Source organism: Solanum verrucosum, unplaced genomic scaffold, assembly GCF_900185275.1.
Source record: "Solanum verrucosum unplaced genomic scaffold, falcon-dt-bn FXZP01000196.1, whole genome shotgun sequence".
NCBI lineage: Eukaryota > Viridiplantae > Streptophyta > Magnoliopsida > Solanales > Solanaceae > Solanum > Solanum verrucosum.
This window is the reverse complement of record NW_026020420.1, coordinates 4,412,835-4,437,042: the sequence shown is the minus strand read 5'-3', so window position 1 is coordinate 4,437,042 and position 24,208 is coordinate 4,412,835. Positions and strand designations below refer to the sequence as shown.

The following is a 24,208-nucleotide window of genomic DNA, read 5'->3' as shown; positions in this document are numbered from 1 at the left end:
TAATTACAAAAATAAAGTCCAGAGAAGATAAGATGTACGCATACCTTATCCTTCTTACTTCTTACCCTTGTGGTGTGGAGGATAGAAGTTGTTTCTGACAAACCCTCGGCTCAAAAGAGAAGTTACTCAAAGCATCATTGCAAGAAAATAAGACAACAAAATATCAGGATACCAAGAAAAGGAAGCAACCGAGAGTAAAACACATTGAAGAATAAGAAACTACGTGATTACAGAACTCTACTACTAATAAGCTGAGAAGAGATGGAGCTAGCCCCCTTTATCTCCCACGTAAAGTGGGACAACGCTCGATTACCTACTACACCTTCTTCCCTAATCCCCACCCTTTTATTATATCATCTTTTGTTGAGAAAGAGAAATGAAATGAGGATGACCCCCACCCTTTGGTGAGTTACCTAATTCTCAATAAGAATCTTAAGTATTTAGTAGACAGAAAATAGATACCCAGAAAGTCAGATCCTAGACAAAACTAATTTTAATTCACACAAAGGATGATAAAACATAGCACAATGTGGAACATACCTTGTAAAAAAGTCAAATCCTCATTTCACTACTATTGTTATTCAGCAAAGAAGGTTAAGAGTACACAATTCCATCGGGCAACAACAACCACCACTTCCTGAGGTAGAAGGGATTGTTTTCGATAGACCCTCGGTTCAAAAAGGAAGTATCTGAAGCAGGAAAATATATATAGTTCATTAACATAAAAAAGAGTGAAAATTTAATGTGTCGAGCCAGGATCATTACGGTAAAAAGAAATTTCTCTATGGCCGTTCTTCATTAGCTTGAGGCACCAGCAGTATGTAATACAGTAAAACAACAACAACAACAACAACAACAACAAGCCCAGTGAAATCCCACTAGGTGGGGTCTGGGGAGGGTAAAGTGTACGCAGACCTTGCCACTACCTCGTGGAGGTAGACAGGCTGTTTCCGGGAGCCCCTCAATGTAATACAGTAAAACATAGTAAAGAAATGAAATAACAGATATCTAGAACAAGTAAATATAAACAGAGAGAGCCTATGATTTTATTTACTTAGCATCCATGATCGTATAACGCTTCCTTAATACAGTGATACGTATCAAGAAAGTTTTAAGTTAAGAGATATGGCAGAATGTATCTAAAGGAGATGAAATCTGTATTTGTGATTTGTGACTGTATGGATCATATGAAGCGTGAGGAGTCTAATGTTCGATCATGAGCTTTGTTTGTATGGGCGAGTTTCCTATTTGTGGAATCCAATCTTAGTTGGGTCTCTATATTATTGGTGTTATATAACCGTTGTCATGCCTGGTTATGCAACCAAAATACAACGGAGGTGGTTGAGGAGTCTATGGGGATTCTACCCCCACAATCCAGTCCTGGGGTTCAGTTGGATGTTATCATGGGCTAGACACTTAGAAGAGGTGGCCCACGTGCTGTTTCGTAGGAAGCACAGAATGATTGTGTGGAACATGGAGTTTAGTCATTTGTTACGTACGTAAAGGATTCTTCATTTTGTGAGACGGTTGTCAGGGGATAGACTGTATGAGGAGTCGGAGACAGGCACTTAACCTTGTAGCAGAAGGGTCTACTTTGGGACTTGTAGTATGATACATGTCGGGGACATGCTATTTTTGTCCACTACAACAACCACAAGGAAAATGTGATTGATAGACACACTGGATTTTAAAGAAAGGTTGATTCAATTGCTTTCAGTATGCAGAACAGCAACAACAACATACCCAGTGTACTCCCACAAAGTGGATCTGGAGAGGGTAGAGTGTAAACAAACCATATACCTACCTCAAAGGTAGAGAGGTTGTTTCCGACAGACCCTCGGCTCAGCATGCAGAATTAGAGTGTATGCAGACCTTACCCCTATTTCAAAGGTAGAGAAGGCTGTTTCCGATAGACCCACGACTCAGTATGCAGAATCATGCCCTGAAAAGGTACCTCAAGAACAATCAAGATGCGCGCTTTACTTATTATACATTCTGGCTCTTTAGTGTGCACAACCCTGTTTGAGTTTTACTCATTGTGTTCAGCATGCACAAAAAGTGTGAATGTGGAGAACTACATACCGAAACTGTCCACTTAGAAGAACCAGTGTAACGCTTATTTGCTTTAATCTGCATGGTGAGGAAAAAACAGTTTTAGGATAATGCAATTGAAACAAAAAAAAGAAATTACACAACCATATGCTTTGAAATTACATCCTCAGGTGTACTTTTGAAATCTCCATCAAAGAGCCATCTGGCAAACTGACAAAGATGTATTTAGACTCTAATACCCGTGATTCATCAAACTACCCACATTGCAGACTTGTTTTCAAAAATGTTTTAAGGCATGCAAAGAAAGGCAAAAGCGTTAAAACATTTGAAGATATACCACAAGGAATTGTAAATTTCAATTACTGGCACTCAGGTTCCAACTAGAATTACGGCACCTGCAGCATCCAGGGACTTAGCAATAGCCCACCGATATCCAGTATCATCAGCTACACCAGCTATAAAAGCCCTTTTACTTGCAAATAGCGCTTACAGTTTTCTCAAAAGACAGGGCTACAGGGAAAGAGATTCCAAATTTGGCCACATTAAAAAAATAGTTACAAGAAATCAATGCATCATTCCCAGTGTAGTCTCACAAAGTGGGGCTGGGAAGGTAAGAGTGTATGCAGACCTTACCCCTATCTTAGAGGGAGAGAGGTTGTTTCCGATAGACCATCGGCTCAAAAGAAAAAACAATTCTGAAGAAGAAATAATGGAAGTACAAGAAACAAATAGTAACAAAACAGTACAACAGAACATACGGCAGTCGAAGTACAAGAAACAACAAATAGTACCAGAAATCGAAGGATAAAAAACTACAAGTGTAATACTACAATTACTAGTATGGACAACAATTAGACAAAACACTCCCACCTACAACGTTCTACCCTAATCCGTGTCCTCCACAACTTTCTACCTAAGGTCATGTCCTCGGTACACATACATATTTTGACTGGCAGGAAAAAGGAAGAAAATAGGCAAAAGTATCACTTCAAATAATTTAAAAGCAATAGGCAATCACTGCCTGAACTCATCATTTATAGAATTCTTAAAGTCATCAAGCATCTTGAAAGAAGAATTTTTAGAGGACGACTTGGAAATAAGCCCGGAATCATAGTTGCCATCTTTCCAAAACTGGCGACAAAGAGGTTCTGGACATATTGGTGACATTGAAAGACCAGGGGACTAGTGTCTGTATTATCATCTCCATGCCTCTTAATACACCTAAACGTGCTAAATATTTAGCAGGGTACAAAGAAACAAGATGGAAGTTACAATTTGTACATCTAGAATTCATTAAGAGGGACAAGATGAACTAAAGACTATTTTGTCAACTAGTAATGAGCATTATATAGGGCCTAAAGCAGGGGAAAAAATACTAACCAGTTCAGCTAACCAATTGCTGGGGCCAGGAATCCTAACAAAGGAATTCATAGAAATTAAAAAAATACTATACCCAGAAAGTTCCTTTATGTTAAGAGATTCAACAGTTATACATAAGAACATATATATTTTTGCACTACTAAGTACTAGCACACTGTAATTTTCGGACAAAGGGTAGTCAATTGAACCCGCTTCCTTCCTTGCTGTTAGCTCCACCACGGCAGCCAGCCTTTCAATTCAACAAGCATTAAAACTTACTTTATTTACTTCCACAAGAAATTAATATAGCATAAAAAATAAATTAGACATGTCAACAAATAGCAGACCATAAAAATATTGTTTTTAGCTCAGTTTGTCATATCTTCAAGACGAGAGAATGTATTTGTTGTTTTATGATTTTTAAATAAACTCATTTCTCATATGAAAGGGTAAGGAAAAAACCAACTGACAACTTCATTACTCAAACATACAGACTGCCTTCATAACTTATTAAGCATGAGCATGCTTTCATAACCACAATCGAAGACCGTTAAATTCCTTCACCTATTCTTTGAACTTCCAGCCTTAGCATTGATTATGGAACTAATGTCGGGAACCATTGGACATTCCACACTTGACTCCCAAGTCAAACTTGGCCGCAAATGCTAAAGTTGACTGAAGAGCCTTTTGAATCGAGCTTGGTGTATTTGCAAGGAACGGTGCCTTCGGGGAGCTGGCAATTTCTGCATTGCACTTTTGTGCGGACTGGATTAAGGACTGCCCAGCTGGAAATAAAGAACTCAACTGTCTAAATGGCATTTCGCTGGAAGTTGTATTTGGTGCACTTTGTCTCCTCTGAATGGGTGATGAAGCACTGTAACACTCATTAGGATGCGATCTATCTTCTACTGCTTTGTCAACTGATAGGAAGTTTACACCCCGAGGTACAGAACCAGGAGGGGTTCTAGTTGACATTTGATTGATGCTCCCTAACTTGGCTTTCATGTCAACCAGTTGCAATTTATCAACTCCATAATCCATATTAAGCACGCCTGACAATGTGTCACCACTAGGCTCAGCTGAAGGTGCTCGGCCAAAGGACAAGAAGTTCATTCCTTGTGGTGTCCTCGTAGATGCGCCTTTCATAAATCCATTCGGTTTCTGAATATTGTCAACACCATTTGCTTTGGAGGGTAAACCAACTTCTTCATGCTTTCTGGCATCACCTTGCAAAGACTTCCCATGAGATAAGAACGTGATACCTTTGGGTGTTGATGCAGCTGGCTTTCGCACATGCTCTAATACAGTTCGCTCAGTGCTATTACGGGGAACAAGCCCAGCTGAACTAGATGTGGAGTTAACGTCTTTATGCGACATTCCATTTGTGTTTACTTGGACCAAAGAGTTTGAAGCAATAGGATTTGTAACTGCCTCTGTCTTAACAGTTATCTGAGATATGCCAGTGACATAAGAAGTTAAATATCTTGATATAAAAGAGGAAAACACACCTCCAAAGATGTAAGAAAATAAAAAATTGTGCACAACTGAAAAGTTAAAAAGTTGAATTGCAGGGAGGACGATACCTCATGTGAAAATAAACAACTAGAACCTCTGTTGCAAAACCCTTGGGAAGCATATTTATCGCACGGATACTTGGAGAGTTGATGATCAAACGGGCAGTCATCACCTTTCATGCAAGACTGACGTGCAAAATGACAACATGGCTGAAGAGGAAAGATCTTTACAAACGTTAGAAGCCAGAACAAAGGTAGAAACATGGATGTTATGCTACATGATAGAAACAAATACTTGTAAAAGCAACAGCGGATACTTTTGAAAGTAAAGGAGATATTAAAATTTTGTTCATTTTCTGAACAATTTGACAGTGCTGCAAATCAAAAATCATGAAATGGAACTTAAAACAGCAAGCAAAATTTTTCTTGGACATTATAAAAAGAGACAGTAGCCTCAAAACTGCTGCAAACATTTTATGCCTTGGTGAGTTGCTTTCTCAATAAGAATCTAAGCATATACTCCCTCAATCCCATATTAGTTGATCTTTTTCCTTTTTACACGCATATTAAGAAATCATAAATAAGAAGATAATTTTACTAATCCACCCCTTAAAAAACTTCTTGGAAATTTTACAAATATATGTGAACGCTTTCAAAAAGAATTAATTACAAGGGTAATATAGGAAAATTTAATAAATGCTTTACTGATTTAGTAAGGTGATCAACTAATATGAGACAACTATTTTTAGTAAGATGATCAACTAATATGGGACGGAGGGAGTAGTAGACACAAAATAGATACTTAGACGCTCAGATCTAGCTCTACAATCTGAAATTGACATGTATCCATACTAGACAAACTAATTTTAATCAACACAAACGATACAACATATATAATTTAAAGCATAGCCTAAAATGTGGAATATGTGTACATAGTAAGGTCCCCCACCGCCGATTTAAGTTGTTAGTTCCAGACTGAAGGGAGCAGCTATAACTTTTATAGGGTAGACCTACATGATCATTTCAAGTTCTATGTCTCGTGACAAAATTACCAAAAACAAATAAGATTTCAGAATATGGCGATGATTGGAATGCTGGTAAACATTCCAAACTCACGGGTTGCTATTTCAAATAGACTATACCCGCTCTCAATTCAAAAGTAAGGTAAGCAGTAGCATCGCAGCAGGACTTCAAATCTCCTAGCATTGCCAACTGCTTGCAACAATATGGTATAATAAATAAATAAAATAAAAGCAGCAAAAACAGACCTTTGACTTTGTCAAGGGGATGGTATCATGAGAAAATTTACACGCCTCACCCTGTCAGAAGACAAATGAAGAAAGTCAGATCCCCAAAACATTGAAAGATTTGCTAAATCATCTTACCCTATATTATACGATTCTGAATTACCTCTAAGCATCTTCCCTTGAGATAATGGCGGCAATATTTCACGACTTTTGGTTTCACCACTGTTGGAAGCCTCAGCCTTTTAACTCCAAGCTTTATTCTCTCTTCAGCTCGTTTACTTCTCCGCTTGGCCTACAAAATATACAAGTTCCTTTGTAAATAGAGACATACGAAAGAATGAACAACTTGATCCTATAAATCTGAGAATAAGCATATCATTCTACCATATTTAACATCCGCATTCAGTAAAGGGATGATAAACTCATTTACAAATGAATGAAAACGAAGAGAGAACAAGATGGTGCACCTTTTTCCTTGCTTTGCTTTCCTTGGTTAAAGGACCTCGCTTCTTTTCATTTTTACCAATATTCTCATTCTGTCACAAGATGAACAGAATCAAATATAACAATATTCGCAGCTGATGAAAACATAGAAAGTGAGACTGATGTCTAACAAATTGCAAACTATACTTTATCCATCTACATTATCGTACTGACTTGCAGACACAAACATGACCTTGAATGTTCAATACATTAAAATAAACGTTTATAAATTTTGCATTTCTGGTGTAACAGTATTGTGGAAAATTTGTATCACTACATGGATTTCTAGAGGAGTTAAGTGACTCGTAGAAGTCAGTTTTTTATCTGCAGGTGGAGCACTGTAACAGACTAACAGTACCATCTTGGTACCTTCATCAATGAAACTTTACCTTATCAAATAAATGTTTCATTAGAAGACTGTGATATTATGAAAAATTTCAGTAACAGAAGTCCAATTTCTACTTTGTCCATTTCCTTCCATCCACCGGTCAAGCAAGAAAATCAAATAATGCACTATATTCAAAGTATGCAGATGTGGTGTCAGTAACTTTAGATAATGCACCATATACAAAGTATGCAGATGCAGATTCAGTAACCTCAGAAACCTACTAAAGTCCTTACTACCATTTTCTCATTTTCTGGAGGGGGAGGAGGAGAATGCATTATAGTCAAGTCTGGATGATTTTGATAATAGTCAATAAGCATGGTAAAAGGTCTGGACACTTTATGCATTTATGACATCGATCAAATGTCAGCTTTCTTTTTTTGATTTTAGGAATGTCTATAATTGGGAATAGTCACACAAAAAGTGCAGACGGGCATATATGAAGTTTCACTCTTTGAAACAGCAATTATGTTCAATAGCAGATTGGAAATAGTTTTATAGATGCATGAGAATGTACCACGTCCAAGACAAGTAAGACAGCTGGACAGATTCTTTACTAGCCACAAACTAACAACTTTTATGGTGAAGTAAAGAAGAACCATCGCTGGAAGAAGTCAGAATACTTCTAAGGAGGGAATCACCTATTGAATCCTAACACTGGGAAAACTGAAAACAAAAATGAATTAACCAGTACAGACTTGAAAGTAGCACATAGTTGAAATAGATAGAACATAAATTAAGTGCTAACAAATCGAAGAAGTGATCATACCTCAGCAGCAACTTTTAAGTGTTTTCTTTTTTTTGCATTTACACCGGAGGTTGAGTCAAATTGAGAACCAGCAGGATGATCTAACTTCACGTCTCCACCAACTTGCTTAGCATTATTTTCACTATCCAAAATGGTGTCATACACACAAACCTTTCTGGTCTCGACATCCTTTGAGCGGAAAACCTTTTCAGTATTATCTTGCGGCTCTTCTCTGAACTTTCTTATGAACTCTCCCCCAACAAAGGTGCTATCCTCATCAACTGCATCAATGGATGAAGAGGCATAAGCATCCTTCCTCTGTGGTGCATTAACGTGAACATCAAAAGCAAACTCTTCTCTACCGGAAATGTCAGCAGGAGACTCATCTGCTCCATCCTTCTTCTCATTCCCAATATGATTAAGAATGTCATAATCTGATTCATCAAAAACCATAAAATCTCCGAAAGCTTCCCCTTCCTCCATCTCTTCACCCATAGGAACATGGACAGACGACTCTGCTGCTCCAGCAGAAGATATCAGTGTTTCCAACTCCACCTCTTTTACACGCAATCCATGCTTCATTTCTTCTGAAAAATGTGTCTCAGAAACATCCATTTTCTCTTCAGAGAGCTCTGCAGGTTGCGACAAATCAGCAATTGCATCCGCACCAAAACATGATTCTATTCCTGCACTGACATCATCAATACTGGAGTCTTTGTCTAATCCTACCGGTCTGATAGGATCAGGCTCTTTCACCTCAGATTCATGAGTGCTACACCTATTCCCAGGTTCCTTGACCATTTGATAGTTACAACCAAGAGTTTTGTGTACCAAACTATTCATATCAATGATATCGTTTGTTATAAAATCACCTCTATCGCCTTCTACTGCATCACTTGTATGATTTGACAGATCTAAATCTACTTGCATTCGTGCACGAGTAAAATCTCCATATCCATAACGAGAGTTCCCTTCACTTCTATCACCAGAACCCGGTTGCACTACCAGATTGTTAGACTCGTTATGAGCAGGACCAGTACCTAACAAATTCTCAGACCTGATGAGACGATGATCAACTGATTCACCGACTTCATTTTCTTTTCCCAGTTTACTGCTCTCATTGTCATCTGTAAATTAAAATGGCTTCGTCAACACCAACATGCTAATATAACTATAATCTTATTTAGTTTCTTCTTAGACTGAAGTCAAACTGTAATTCTAAACTAGAGTGGGAACCATCATTGTGTTTATATATTGTACACGTGTAATCATACGATTATCAGAAGCATATGTAACATCACAATAACACACATTGAGATACATTTGTTGCATGTAATATACCAAAAGGGGGAAAAAGATACTCACACACAGAATCTAAGACAAACAACAATTAAAACTGAAACAAATTAATAGATGTAACAGGTCATTCCATTCTATGAACAACAACATACCCAATGTGATCCCACAAGTGGGGTCTGGGCAGGGTACAATGTACGCAAACCTTACCTCTACCTTTGTGAGGTAGAGAGGTTGTTTCCAAGTAGACCTTCGGCTCAAAAGAAAAGTATCCAATGCAGGAATGTAAGGCACCAAAATAGCAAAAAAAAAAAACAACTATAGCAGCAGATAGCAACACATATCGAAAAATAGGAACTACGCAATAAATGAATACCACTGCTAAAAGGAAAAGAGTAGACTCTCCCTCACAAAGTGGGACAACTCTCGGCTACCTAATAACTCTCTAGTCTAATCCTTGACCTCTATATCTTCCTAATTAAGGTCATGTCCTCAATCATGCTGAAGTTGTGTCATGTTCTATCTAACCAGCTCCGCCTCTTCAAACTCATGCTACAACCAATATCTCACACCTCCTCTTCATGTGTCTGAACCATATCAATCTCAACCTCACTTCCCTCCTATTGTCTTCCGCTGATGTCACTCCTACCTTGTCATGCATAATTTCATTCCTAATCATACCTCTCCTCCGAGTATGTCCACACATCCATCTAAGCATCCTCTCCACTACCACTCTGCTTCATACATCAATATTGGTCATTCCATTCTATCGTCATCTCAAATTGGATAAATAAGCATATAAATTCATACTTTAAGTTCCATTTTCTGCTAATTCACCCAAATAAGATAAAATTTAAGCAAATTACCTAGTTTTTGTTTATCAGTGGTGGAATCTGTGCTCGGGCAATCGGATATAATCTGAAGCAGTGTACTGTAGGTTTGGCTCATGAGTAGCCGGCGGCGATGAGGTAAAGGGTAGAGGTTTTGCAAGGGTTTTAGGGCGCCGATTTGCGAATTCTCCATTGTTGATCAAAAACACACAGGCGCGCTGAAGTTGCGCCGTTCGAATACACTTCAGCACTTTTGGGCGAATTTATATACTCTTGAGGCAAGTTTCAGTAAAACTATATATTTTAAATATTTAAAGAGTATAATATTATCATGCTATCGAAAAAATTAAATGATATATTTAATTAAATATTGAGTTATTTACCTTAAATTAGTAGGATCAAGTCTCATTGAATTTGTTATTTTGATGTTGTTTTATTGTTGATGAAATGAGAGTGTTTGAGCAAAAGGAATATAAGTATATACAAACACATAATTGTTTTAAATGTGATGTAATTAGAAATTCAAAATTTATTTATATAAAAAAATTATATTGAAACTTACAAGTTATATCTTTTTATCATAATCATGATATAATATTTAGTTTTTTTTTTATACACTCCTAAATCAACAACGTATTCCAAGATGAATATTTTAAAGATTAAAGTATCACAAAAATGTGTGTTAGATTAGTTTTATTCCTCCATCTTTAAATAGAGATTTTAGAATTTGATTCTACACGTTTCGATAAAAAGGTTTATAGGACGAACCTATTTGATGCGAATCTAAATTTGTTTGACACTCACATAGAATTGTAATTCCAAAACACCGAAGAATAGCCACCTTTTAAACTACTAGTCAAGCTTTAGGCAACGTTCGGAAACTATTTAAACTTTAGCCATTTCATAAAGATACCATAACATCAAACTTTGCTCAACAAGCAAAATCTGGTTGACTATTTCTTGTAAGCCCAACTTGCTATGGAAACGGCTTGGACTTCCCAACTAGATGGGCTTTGGTCAGTTGGTTCCTTCGTCGAGTTCAAGATCTCATGCAGATTTGATTTTTTTTATGGTCAAGCTCGTAGAAATTCCTTTTGCATTGGTAGCACTGAAATTGATCCTAGAATTTCTGTCTGCTCTGATATTATTTTGACGTGTGTGATTATCTCATCTAAAAATTTAAGTTGTTAGTATAAACATATTTTTATTAGTAATAATTGTATTCTCAACATTTTTCGACATATTATTCAAATTATATATTTTTTTTAATATTCAATTTGCTGATTTTATTTAGACCGTAGAAATTGTGGATGAAGAATTTCGTATTGTCATAAAATTGTTGAGCTACTTGCATGAGTATTTATGTTCCTACTTAATTTGTACAACTAATTATAGACCTTTATGAATTATGTAACGTAACCAAGAAATTCAAATCCAAAATCAACTAGAAGGGTTTATAATGGTTGTGTTAATTAACTACAAACGTTTTAATCATTTGTGTCTAAAGTTAGGTTTGGTAATTTAGCTTGTAGGCTTTGGAGGCCTAAGAGCAACATGTCTACGGGTTAATTTTACTAAATTAATTTTATTAATTATGTTTTTGAAAATATTATGATAAGAATAGTATTAAAAGAAAATGACATTTTTTTCTCGACTTGCTAAAATAAATAAGTAAAAAGCAAAAAAAATAAATAAATTTAATATATGGTCAAGTAAAATAAAACGGGGTGAGTAACTAAAATCTTCTGGCCAAGCCCAACTCTGAACGTACGTGTATGTGTAACGTTTTCATATTCATATATTTGAAGTGCTTCATAGCTACGAATGTAAAGTTGATTTCCAAAATCGACTATATACACATGCACTTCCATAAATACACACTAAACCCAATAATTCATATTCAACTATATAAGACTCATTAAAAAAGAAAACGCTCTTCTACGAGAAACTTCTATTTATATAATTTTGGAAATATAAGATGTACGTATAGTGGAGTATAGTTAAAGATTTGATGATTTTCAATGCACTATGCCTTTGTTCTTTGTATGAAAAAAGATAGAATTAGAAGGTTCTGCCGACATGATTTATAAGATGTCAATTGTCAAAGATGCCAAAAATAACACCAAGTTTTTTGGTCACCACAACACATGATGTAGAGTGCACTCTTCTCTTCAAGCTTATCCGCCGCCTCTACTGTTGGATTTTTTTGGACTTATCTGATGTCCGTGGACCGTGATAGTTATTTAGAGTCAATTTCCTAAATGGTCACCCAAGTTTAGAAAATTGCCTTAAAATATCATTTATGTTTCATTTAGGACCAAAATATCACTCAACTATTCCTATTTTCCTCTAAATATACTTGACACTTCAAAAGCCTCACTCCTCTCCTATTTGGCATGCCATGTCATTAAATCTTTTCTTTTTTTTAAGAATAGACTTATTTAATTCATCAAACTCATTTAACTAAAATAATGATCTTATTATTTTCTAAAAAGTATATATTAGTTTATTAAGAAAAAAATTTCATGTTTAAGAATCTTTCGTCATAATTATTTTTTTTTTATTTTTTTATGCTATGAAGAATAGTTTTTTAAAACTTACTATAATGTCATCAATTTTGAATACTTTTAAACACATATATTCAAAAAATATTGATATATAAATCACACATGAATGTCAACTTACATCAATTAATCATATATTATATATTGGGTCAATAATATTAAAGGTCAATTAACTACTAAAAATAATTAATTGGGTACTTTGAAATCCATACTTACAAGATCTTTTTTTGAAAAGAAAATAGAAAGTGAATAATATTTTTATTAAAAATAATTTTTTATCTTTATTTATCTGTATATTAATCTCATATAAACATATTATTGAATTAAAATATGCAATTCAATTAATTATTACTTGTATTTCATGAATTTGGGATGAGATGAGAATATATATTGGTGTTTAATTGTATGATAAGTTAAAATATAATATAATATAGCAAGAATAAGAATACAAAATTAAATTTTTAAAAAATAACTAATAATTTTCTCTTTCACCAACTTTCTTGTCAACCTTACAAATTTATTTGAATACTTTTATAAAAAAAATTGCTTAAAATTTTCAAATAATTTACTTAGGAATTTTAAAAATTACCAAGTAATAATTGCATACAAAGTTTTTTCATTGAATTTTGTTTGGTAAAAAAAAATAAGCAATTAGTTTTTTAACCTTTTTTATAATCTTCATAAATTCTCATGTAATTTATATATTTACCTTGTAGAGACATAAGTTTGATGAGTCAAATAGGTCTATTATTTTTTTAAATGATGATTTAATAACATGATATATCAACTAGAATAGAAGGAGACTTTTGAGATATTTAGTATTTATTTTATTTTTTTGATAAAAAACAGTAATAATATTATTCACTTTTTACTTTTTTTCAAGAAAAAAATATTATAAGCATGAATTTCAAAATAGACAATTAATTTTATTGTAATAGTTAATTAACATTTAATAATATTGATTCATTGTAAAATTTATGATTAATTGATGTAAGTTAGCATTCATAAGTGATATGTTTATCGATTTTTTCTTGAATGTATAAGTTTATAAGTATTCAAAATTAATGATATCATAATACGTTTTATAAACCTATTCTTCATAACATAAAAAAATAAAAAGTTTAATCATAATAAAAGATTCTTAAGTATGAAGATTTATTCTTAATAAACTACTAATATATTTTTTTTCAAAATAATATGATCATTATTTTAGTTATATGGGTTTAATGAATCAAATTAGTCTATTGTTAAAAAAAAAGACTTTAATGACATGTCATGCCAACTAGGAGAGAGTGATGCTTTTGAAATGTCAAGTATATTTGGAGGAAAATAGGGATAGTTAAGTGATATTTTGATCCTAAATGAAATATAAATGATATTTCAAGGCAATTCTCTTAACTTGGGTGACAATTTAGGGAATTAACTCTAGTTATTTATATAGAAGATCGATTGATTTAAAATTATGTATTACACGACTTATTTCTAGGAGCGACACTCTCAACATAAGAATGGAAGAATCTCAACTATCGCATTACAATCATGTTGAGATTATATAATATAGATTATAAGTATTTGATTTATTGTAAATGTATAGGGATATCTACAATTATGACATGGTATAATATTGATTTGTAGTATAAGTTATGTTTTTTTTTAAACGTTCAAAAAAATAATGGCATCTTTTGAGTGTCACTAAGAGTAATATATATGTTCAAAAAAAAAAAAAAAAGGTTCAAAATATATTCAAACTTTGATCGAAATTATAGTAGCAATTTCAAATTTTGAGCGGGACCTATTACCCACCTGCACTATTTAATAATGTATTTTAAAGATATATGTGTGTCCACGTGGACACATTACTATTTATAATGATGCAATATTTATGATGTCCAGCGTTGGCACATATATACCTTTAAAATACACTATTAAATAGTGCAAGGGTAAAATGTCATTTCCAAAGTTCGGGATTGTTACAACAATTTCAGTCAAAATTTGAATATATTTTAGATTTTTTTTCCCAAGAAAAATAATACATTTTTTTATATTTTAATATATTTTTACGTCTCCCATTATCATTAATGACATATTTTGATAGTAAAAAGTATTATAACAGGTCCAAAATTACATATTTGAGGCAGAAATAAATTCACAATTTGAATTGAAGTTTATAAAAGATTCAGGTTAATACTACAGTAATAATTATATTTATTTTGTATATCTTTTTGAAACTATTAAATTTACATGGATCACAAAGCATATTTCTAACCTCGTCATAAATATAAAAAATATATCGTATCAATAAAGATTGAAATAAAGTGATATATTTTTATTGCTAATCAAAATTTTCTTATTTACAAGCGTTTTACCTCCCGATGCGAATATGTCATATGTGGGGCAAATACTAATCCCAAGAGGTCGACGTGACCCAAATTAAAACGGCCAGCCTTTCGACAATGACAAAAAGGATGCCCCAATTTGCCTCCTAATGACACTCAAATGATACAACTTGGACGTTTGCACACAACCCCACCAATCAACAAATTTAACTAATAAATGCCCTACTTTTAGCACTTAATTAAAATCGTGACCTAACACTCAATAAATTTGGTAGAATAAGGTAAGTTGTAAATTTTTTTTATACAATTTATTATCATACATATTATCTATTATATGACTTTTTTTTTTATAAGTTTGATTTAAAAGGAATAACATATTATTGTATTTTAAAAAATATTTGAATTTTAACTTGCTTTGAGTCGATGTTTTTATGATCACAAAAACGTTATGACGTGTTGATAACAACTTCCAAAATCTTTTTTATTTTTGTTATAACAAATCAAACTATGTCACACAGAGTGAAGTTTCAAAATAAAGATTGAGTCAAGATTTTAATTTTATGAATTTTGGGTTCTTAGATAACAATTTTGAATTCTAATAATTGAGAGTTTATAATTTAATTTGTGTACATATTTAAATTTTAATATTTATATTAACAAAAGATAAAAATGTATTGGGTGAAATAGCAAAAATAATTAGGTATTAAATTTTCTTATGTCGACAAATACGACAATAGAACGGGTCACATTCAATTCAACTTGATATAGTTGATTGTTCATTGAACTTTTGCCACACACGCATCTACTACTTTGTTATGGTCCAAATACTTCCAATACATAGAACTCTCATGGCTCCCCAAAGGTCAATTATCCACTTTTGGCATGTGATTTTGGGAACTTGCAACTTTCTCTTTCCTCAAATTTGTCACTTGTTTATTTAATTTTGGCCAACTTGCATCACCTCTAAATCTCAACATTTATAAATAACAAGCATTTCCTTCCAAATGTAACAAATGCAACAAAAAGTTAGTGTATAAATCAAGAACAAGATCATTAATTCCTGTTCTAAGTTTTTTTGGGGCTAGACGGAGATTGACCCTCGAGTACAATAAGGCAAAAGGCAGAAGGGAGTTTGACTGCAAGATCCAATATATAAGATGAAGAGGGAAAGAGGTAATAAGAAGATAGGAAATAATTATGGGGAGATGAAAAAGGTCAAAAGGGTTGTTGAGAAACAAAGTGAAGAGGTGAAAATAGAGGAAGAACATAGGGAAAATAATGGTGGAGGAGATGTTGTGAAGGAGGTGGAGTTGATGGGTGAGTGTGATAATTGGATTAATGAATGGCTTTGTTCATGGAGTAATGATAATGTTGTTGTGGATGAGCAAATGTCATGGGGAACATGTTGGTCACCTGTTTGGGACATGGAGTTCTTGGGAGAAGCTTATATTAACTTGTACAATGATGTTTTGTGGGATGATGATGTTTGGGATTTAAAAGCCATCAAGGAAGTTCCAAGTTAATAGAAAAAAGAGACATATTTGTATTTTGATCTTTGTAAGTGTAGTTTTTCTTTTTTTACGAATCGGAGTTATAAAAAGTTGAATCTTAGTGGATCATGATAACTTATGTTGCTCAAGACTTTTCAAGAATCTTGTCGTGTGTGTGAGATTTTTCAAAATCTAGCAATGTAAAATTTTAGAGGATCTAACACGAATACAATGACATTCTTGAAAAGTCTAAGCAACAACATTAAGACCGGTATCGTCACTTACAATATCATATCTAAAGTTTAGTTGCAATAAGTACTTGAAAATGCACATGTACAGATGAACAATGTTTTATGATTACTCTAACTATGAATAATTAGCAGTCTGAGAATTTTTTTGTTGTTACTATTTCATTTCAATTCATAAAACTGGTGACAAAGGATTTAAATGTGTTTATGGAATTTCTTGGCTCATTGGAATGTCATGAAGTTATGAACAAACTGAGGGAATTGCAACATGATAGCAATAACAAAACAAATTATATAGAGACAGTCTAGTGCACTAAAATTTCTGCATTCACACAGGCTCTCAGAAAAGGATCACATCTTTAATGAGTGTAATATAGACAGTCTACCCTGATACAAGCATTAGTGACTGATTTTACGGCTCGTAATGAGTAGATATTGGAATATATGGATCATCAACAAGAGTTGTGGTGGAGTGTTAAGTACTCCTTCGTCTTTAACAGAGGTCTCCAATTCGAATCTCTTTAAGTATGAAATTAGGAAACATCAAATTTAATCGAATTCTAATGTGAATACCGAAAAACCAAATGGAAATAAAAAATTAAATCACATATTGGAATGGACTTGCTTCACGATAAAGCGACTAGGATTTTGACAAATGTGACTTGTTTGAGTTATCGTTTTAGATTTTGTTTCTATTGTTAAAAGTTGTGTATACATAGCAATTGGGACTCTTTCTAGACAACCTTTTATATATATATATAAAATATTTTATCTTACAAGTGAAACATTAGACAACTGTCTAACATGCTCAATAATTTATATAATAAATAATAAAATTAGAAGTAGATCTAACGTTTTCTCATGAGATTTTCAATTAACTTCCAAAAACACAAAACCCGCAACATTCAGATTCCTGAAATGGGCCAATTCAAATTGAAACAGGCCCGATTGATTTGGGTTCTGGGAGCTTGCTCGAGTTAATTTAGCTGGACCTGTAAAATGGGTCTTCTTTCTTGTTTGGGTCATCATTTGCTTTTTAGTACTTAGTAGTTAGTAGGATTTATTGAAAATAATATCTTTATTTCACAAAATAAGGGTAAAATTAATGTACACGTTAGTTTTTTTAATTTCGATTTATGAGATTACACTAAATATATTATTGTTATTGTTGGGAAATTGGGATTAAGTATTGAGTAGTACAAGGTTAATTAGTGAATCAAAATTTTCAAAAACGGTACCATGCCCATAGGAAGTTAAACAACAAGAGTCACTCTTGGTAGTCGATTAGAATTATTCAAATATTTATAATGTAGAAATTAGTTATGGGAGAATCATATACTCCTTATTTTATATGAGTATTAATTATGCAGTGATTAGTTATTACCTTCTATCATGCATAATTTATAGGAGTCGTTTGGTATGACATATAAGATATAATAATTTCAAGAATAAAGTGTAGGACTATTTTATAATGTGTTTGGTTTGAGGTATTAGGTAGTCATGACATTACTTATTCCACCATTTATACCTTAGTTATCGAATAAGTTATTTCATATATATGATGAAATAACTTATTTCAGGATAACTTATTTCCAACCAAACGATTTCATAATATATTAGTTGTGAGCATTTTTAAATTACAAATCAAATACTATTTTAATTTTATCTCTTTACTAGCAACCGAACACAATATTACTTATACATAACTTAATACTAACATAACTCACCCCGAACGAGCTACCTAACACTCCCAAATGTACAGGTGCCCCACCACAAAAGATGAGGACGCTCACATTTTATCATTCCCCATAAATAAATTTAATCACCGGCGAGTGAGACACAAGCCAAAATAACAGCAGATTGCAGAGACCAAAATCCCATCGCGTATACTAAACGCTCCTTGACATCGCGTGAGTACTTTCCTCTTCTTTTTCACGCCTTTTAATTTCTATTTCCCACCTTTAAACACTGCTCAAAAAAGTACTCAACACAAAACACTCACTAAGAACACACAGTTCACACACACTCTTAAACTGAAGTGAAAAGCCCTAAATCGAAGCTTTAAGAAATGGCGGAAGGCAGAGGATCTTCCCTTGTTCATCTGCTAGTAATTGTACTGAGCTTAATCGCTTTCGGATTCGCCATTGCCGCCGAACGTCGCCGGAGCACTGTAATCACTTCTCCTCTTTCATCTACTCTATCTACTGCTTTTGCCTTTTTTTGTGTGTATATATGTAGCTCATGAGTGTAAATTGAGCTTAAACTTAGTTAGATCCAGCGCGAATTTGTGTATATTGTGTAATTGTGTTGTGCTATTGAATGATTGCTTTTTTAAGATCTGAAATTGCTGCATTTATTAACTCTTATAGTTAATTCGTTTGGTGTAAGTGTTATTTATGTTGATTGTTGGCCGTAGTGTAATGGAATATGTAGTTATAGTTAAAGGTAGACGATAAGTGTTATTTATCGGTTTGGTTAATGAATATATGTTCATTATAGAGTTGGTGTTAAAAGTGTGTGACTATCTTATCTAAAGCTTAAGCTGTTAGAGAGAACATACTTTTATTAGTTAATTGTATTCTCAACTTAAAACTGTGTTGTGGATAGCCATTGGTGAAAACTTGTAGGATTTGAAAATGAGAAAAGATTTACGGCAATTATCCATTACACAAATTTACAGAACGTAATTAACGTGTGGTTAAACTTCTTAGATCAAGATACTAGTGTATGATGGAGAAATGATTCCAGTCTGTGAGAAGTTTGAAGAAATGATTGAACACCAATAAACTTGTTATTTGTGACACTGTTATTGCTAACTGAGTCAGAGCCCAGAGGATCGTGTTTCATAGCAGCTATGTTCTGTTGAAATGGATCATCAATGCCTATGGATAGTAGAAAAATAGATGATTTGTACTACTTAAAGATTCTTTTGAGTCGAGGGTCTATTAGAAACAACTTCTCTACCTCCACAAGGTAGATGTAAGGTTTGTGTACATCTTACCCTCCCCAAACCGTACGTGTGAGATTACATTGGTACATTGTTGTACTATTTAAAGATTTTTCAGTTTATTTGGAATGATTCAGATTGTCCTTTGGTTGTGCTTCATTACTGAATTATGTCTTATTGAAATGTTTGTTCTGTTTTATCTGATGGAAGTGTGAGATCCTTCTCATACAAGTGAACTTGGTTTCCAGGTCAATTGAGTTAATCCAACATCAAAACCATAACGTTCTGACACTGGATATGCACCAGGATAACTAATTTTTAGATCGAAGGATAGTGTGTTTTCACATGCCTCAAGCATCACCATTTTCATGATCTTTCTCTCCATCAATCTTAAGGATATTTCATCCCCACCAAATAATGAAATATTAGGCTAATCCTCCTAGGATTCAACAAGCCTCCCTCTACAAATAGAGGGGAACAGGAATATCAAAATTTAAATACACAAACAAACATGTCCAGTAAAGAAAAAGAAGAGAAGGAACAAGCAAGATTTTGTAGGGAATAATAATCACTGGAGACAAATTATTAGGTTAAAGAGTGTGTGATTATAGAGTCGATTCACACACTCTCTCTGGCCTAATCAGTATCCCCTGCAAATTTTTATTTGTTCCATTCTTTTCTCTACCGGACTTGTTTGTTTGTATAAATTTTGATGTTCCCTCTTGTAGAAAAGGCTTATTGAATCCTAGAGGATATGCTGAATTATTTCATTATCTGGTGGGGCAAAATGTTATTAAGGAAATTCGTTTTCATACGCCTCGAGCATTGGACCATTTTCTTGATCTTCCTCTCCAACAGAATGAACTTTTATATTCATCCAAATTACTCATCCTACTGCTGACACTTGTAAAATGCATCTATGAAATGTAAAGAAGAACTCTTATTGCCCACGAAATAAATCACTTGAAGCTCTTCTTCATTTTCTATTTTCCTTTATCTCATTTCATTCTTCTCGAATTGCTTTGAGTTATAATCAGAACTAAGAATTATTAGCAGCTATAGTCCCTAATCTGTATGGACTTATGGATGGTGAATGTTTACTTTTTTAAAGAACTTTTCACCTTATGTCCAACTTAGATAAATCACTTGTGTTTAAGAACTTCTACCTAGTATAATGATGGGGCACTTGATTTATACTCTACTATTGAGTACATCTGTTAATATAATTCCTATATGTCCTTTACTAAGAAATTGTTTCTATCCCCGTCAACAGCATTTCTCTTTGGCTATCGATTAAAATAAGAAAGTGAAGTAAACAGAAACTTACCAAACACTCCCACCAGAGAAATAAACAGGAAATGGCGGCAATTGTTCAGATGAGGAGTTGCAGTGGGGAGAAATATTGTGAGTTGTCTCAGTGAGTCTAGAGGGATGAAGTGATCATAACTCTAATATTCCTTTTCCTTAGGTTGGTTTTGCATTCTCATAAGTCATCGCAGCAGTTGCATAAATCCTGCTTTTTTCATTATCTCAAGTGCTCGCAGTTGTTGCATGATTCCATGCATTTTTTGTGGTAGTTAGCAGTATGATGCAATAGGATAGAGTTTGCTTAAAATGTTGTGCTTTTTAAACATAGGGGTTGGGGACTAGAGTGCTGTCACCAGAATGTGGCAGATAAGAAAAAGGGAGTACCAGTGATGCAGCTGCAGTTAAAGAGTTTCTGTAGCATGTGAATAGTTAATTCAAGAGTCATGATGTTTCTTTAGTCTTATATCTCTAATCAGGAAAGATATTAATGGAGGTTAAGATTTACCCTTTTGATTTTAAAAAACCAAGGATGGAGGTTGAGATTTACCCCCAAGAATAATTATCTATTTGATAGGATTAATGACTTTGAACTTTCATTGAACTTTCATCTGATGTTGAGGATCACTATAAGCAGGGATAACTTCTGTACTATATATAATGCAAGGGAAACCCTTATTATGAAGCCAAAGGGTTCAATTTTTATTCACAGTCTATACTGTCATAATGAGTTTCAATTTAACTATCTGTAAAACATGAATCAGTATCATTGCAAACAGAAGTACAATCACATTCTGTCAGCTGGATGATAAAATAATAATGTGGAAGTCGGTTGAGACCCTACAATTTTGAGTTGGGGGAAATGAATTTGGAAGAAATTCCCTTTTTTTTTCCTCACTGGAGACTTGGAACAAAAGTTCCTGTGGGATGTGTCCCTTTTCCAGCTTGCCTGAGATGTATGGAATGATTACTTGTATTGAATTGTCTAGCACATGAGTCTATTAAGTTGTGATAAGAATATTCAGATATGTGAAAAGCTAACACTCTCTGTTTCTTGCTCATTTATAATGAAGACATTGGATGTATCACTTTTGAGTAGACTTCTGAACCTTCTGTTATTAAAGCAGAAAGGGAAAAAAAGATGGATGATGCCTCTCAAGGAATTATTTTGTAAAAGTGAATTGAAAATAACAATTAACCAAGGGTGTTTTGGAAATTATATGAGCTGAAAGATGTTGAATGAATAAGTGAGTTTATGAACACAGCTTTTGATGACTGTGAATCCATCTATAATATTGCAGCTCATTATATGACACTTGAAGGTGTTGCAATTGCTCAAGGCAAAAAAGGAAACAAGAGATGAGAAGGTGTTAAATCCCAATAGATTTCTTGGTTCAAAATTAGGAATGGTAGACTGATGTCTAGTCTAGTTGTCTTGCTATCCATGGAAAAAAATATATTAAACTTGGTAATTGTATGAAAAAACTTCTCAAGGGGCTGCAAGTTGGATGAAATAGAGCAGTGACGAGAAAACTCCGATAAAGCAATCAAACTTTGCAGCCAATTGATTTAGAAGATTAGGCACTGAGACAGGCTGTTATGGCAGTCTCTGATTAGACTGACTTAAACTACTAATCAACTTTGTGATTTGTACCTTGCTCATTAGCTGTATAATTTGGTTCCTTTTGACAGGGTACTCTGCATGATGATACTATTACCAATCGTACATATTGTGTTTACACCTCAGACGTTGCCACTGGATATGGAGTAGGTGCTTTCTTGTTTCTTCTTTCAGGTGAGGCATTGCTTATGGGAGTGACAAAATGCATGTGCTTCGGAAGACCTTTATCTCCTGGTTCAAATCGTGCATGGACCATTATATACTTCGTATCATCATGGTGCGAGTCTCATCATTACACTTCTTTACCACATTTATTTATGTAGAAGTAAAAGTCCCATATGAACTACATTTTTATGGTAATCCAGTCAACAATCAGCATCAAACTATCTTCTGCTGGCATATATAGATGTGCATAATTCTGTCCTCTGACATGTTATTATATTTTGAAAGCAAATCAGATCACATGTTTGTTATTCTGGAAAAGAAGTTCCATTTATCTAAACGTTGTCTCAATTTAGAATGCTCCATGGTGTATGATCATTAAACATTTGCACTCTTCACATTGTCTTTGCTCCTTGTACACTAATTTGTTATCAAGTTATTGCAATCATTTCTTAATATTAATGCTAAGATACCCTTCGAACTTCATTTTGGGAGTGATCCACATGATCTATAAGCAGCATCCTGAGATTTTACTTTTTTTCTGTTACTACACGCGACGACATCTTAAAAGGATTCATCCTACGATATACTAAACATTTATATCTGCAGGCTGACATTCCTGGTTGCTGAGGCATGTGTTGTTGCTGGAGCAAAGCAAAATGCATACCACACCAAGTATCGTGATATGCTCTTAGCAGAAAACTTCTCTTGCGAAACGCTAAGGAAAGGTGTCTTTGTTGCTGGAGCAGTCTTTATCGTTGCAAACATGATCCTTAATGTGTATTTCTACATGTATTTCACGAAGGCTACTACTCAGCCAGCTCACAAGACAAATCGTACTAGCTCAAATATCGGGATGGCTGGTTATGCATAGATTTTGCAGAAGAAACATTAGCTAGGCTCTATATTACCTACATCATTGACACTTTGGTTGTATAATGTACTACATATAGTTTGTCTATTATATTAAATCTGTTTTTTTTTACCGTTCTGTTGTTGGGTATTTGCTAGTGATCGATTAGATAGATAAATAGAAAAACTTGTATTATTTGGGTGAAGAAAAATAAACTTCCCCTTTTGTGGCAAAGGTAGTGTGGAATCTGCATGCCACTTGACTGTTACAACAACATACTCAATGTAGTCCCACAAGTTAAGTTTGGGGAGGTTAAGATGTACACATATTTTACGCTTATTTTTGTGACGTAGAAATGTTGTTACTAATAGACCCTGGACTCAAACAGGAGGTGATTGAAGCAAATTTGCACGAAAAAATATGACGATAAATGAAGCAATCGATAAAATATAACATGGACTTTTCTACAAATTAAGTCATTTGTGTATTGTGATTAAAGAAAAAGAGTATATTATATAAAAATAAAAATATGAGAAAGACTATTGTCTTAACACAAAAAAAGCATACAAGGATGAAATTCAAGTACGATATTGCAGCAGTGAATATTCATGAAAAGATATTTAATGCGTCTAAAAATTAGGAGGCAAGCAGAGGGAGAAATAGACGTATTTTGTTAGGTAAAGACATATTAGAATGGATGACTTAGAGGTAAAATTGACGAGACAAATCATTATGGCAGAAGGAGGTAGAACGGTGGGATAAAGGGAG

At 33.8% G+C, this 24,208-nt stretch overlaps 3 protein-coding genes across 4 annotated transcripts; 2 read left to right on the top strand and 1 right to left on the bottom strand.

Moving 5' to 3' along the window:
• Positions 1-3,755: 3,755 nt before the first annotated feature.
• On the bottom strand, positions 3,756-10,163 carry LOC125806791 (uncharacterized). Of its 2 annotated transcripts, none has more exons than XM_049486541.1 (7): positions 9,951-10,163; positions 7,810-8,915; positions 6,640-6,708; positions 6,336-6,464; positions 6,194-6,244; positions 4,987-5,135; positions 3,756-4,855 (listed from the first exon to the last, which is right to left on the bottom strand). In XM_049486541.1, exons 1-7 carry the CDS (start codon positions 10,105-10,107, stop codon positions 4,015-4,017), a joined length of 2,502 nt encoding a protein of 833 aa, XP_049342498.1. In that variant the 5' UTR covers positions 10,108-10,163; the 3' UTR covers positions 3,756-4,014. The 2 variants fall into 2 exon arrangements, with proteins under 2 accessions (XP_049342498.1, XP_049342499.1); XM_049486542.1 differs by having other exon boundaries at positions 3,756-4,860; positions 4,995-5,135.
• A 5,721-nt stretch (positions 10,164-15,884) lies between these two features.
• On the top strand, positions 15,885-16,702 carry LOC125806794 (uncharacterized). The gene has a single exon (XM_049486546.1). It carries the CDS (start codon positions 15,972-15,974, stop codon positions 16,335-16,337), a length of 366 nt encoding a protein of 121 aa, XP_049342503.1. The 5' UTR covers positions 15,885-15,971; the 3' UTR covers positions 16,338-16,702.
• Positions 16,703-18,522: 1,820 nt separating this feature from the next.
• On the top strand, positions 18,523-23,779 carry LOC125806995 (uncharacterized). Its single transcript, XM_049486745.1, has 3 exons — positions 18,523-18,722; positions 22,497-22,702; positions 23,197-23,779. Exons 1-3 carry the CDS (start codon positions 18,621-18,623, stop codon positions 23,459-23,461), a joined length of 573 nt encoding a protein of 190 aa, XP_049342702.1. The 5' UTR covers positions 18,523-18,620; the 3' UTR covers positions 23,462-23,779.
• The last annotated feature ends 429 nt before the right edge of the window (positions 23,780-24,208 follow it).

Bases quoted from the DNA above. Each gene is read 5' to 3' on its own strand.
- LOC125806791 (XM_049486541.1), bottom strand. From the start codon at position 10,107: ATGGAGAATTCGCAAATCGGCGCCCTAAAACCCTTGCAAAACCTCTAC. The intron at 6,709-7,809 runs GTATGATCACTT...ATCTTGTGACAG, and splicing joins ACTTAAAAGTTGCTGCTGAG to AATGAGAATATTGGTAAAAA. The intron at 5,136-6,193 runs GTCTGTTTTTGC...TTTCCTCTTCAG, and splicing joins TCCCCTTGACAAAGTCAAAG to CCATGTTGTCATTTTGCACG.
- LOC125806794 (XM_049486546.1), top strand. From the start codon at position 15,972: ATGAAGAGGGAAAGAGGTAATAAGAAGATAGGAAATAATTATGGGGAG.
- LOC125806995 (XM_049486745.1), top strand. From the start codon at position 18,621: ATGGCGGAAGGCAGAGGATCTTCCCTTGTTCATCTGCTAGTAATTGTA. The intron at 18,723-22,496 runs GTAATCACTTCT...TCCTTTTGACAG, and splicing joins CCGAACGTCGCCGGAGCACT to GGTACTCTGCATGATGATAC. The intron at 22,703-23,196 runs GTGCGAGTCTCA...TTATATCTGCAG, and splicing joins ATATACTTCGTATCATCATG to GCTGACATTCCTGGTTGCTG.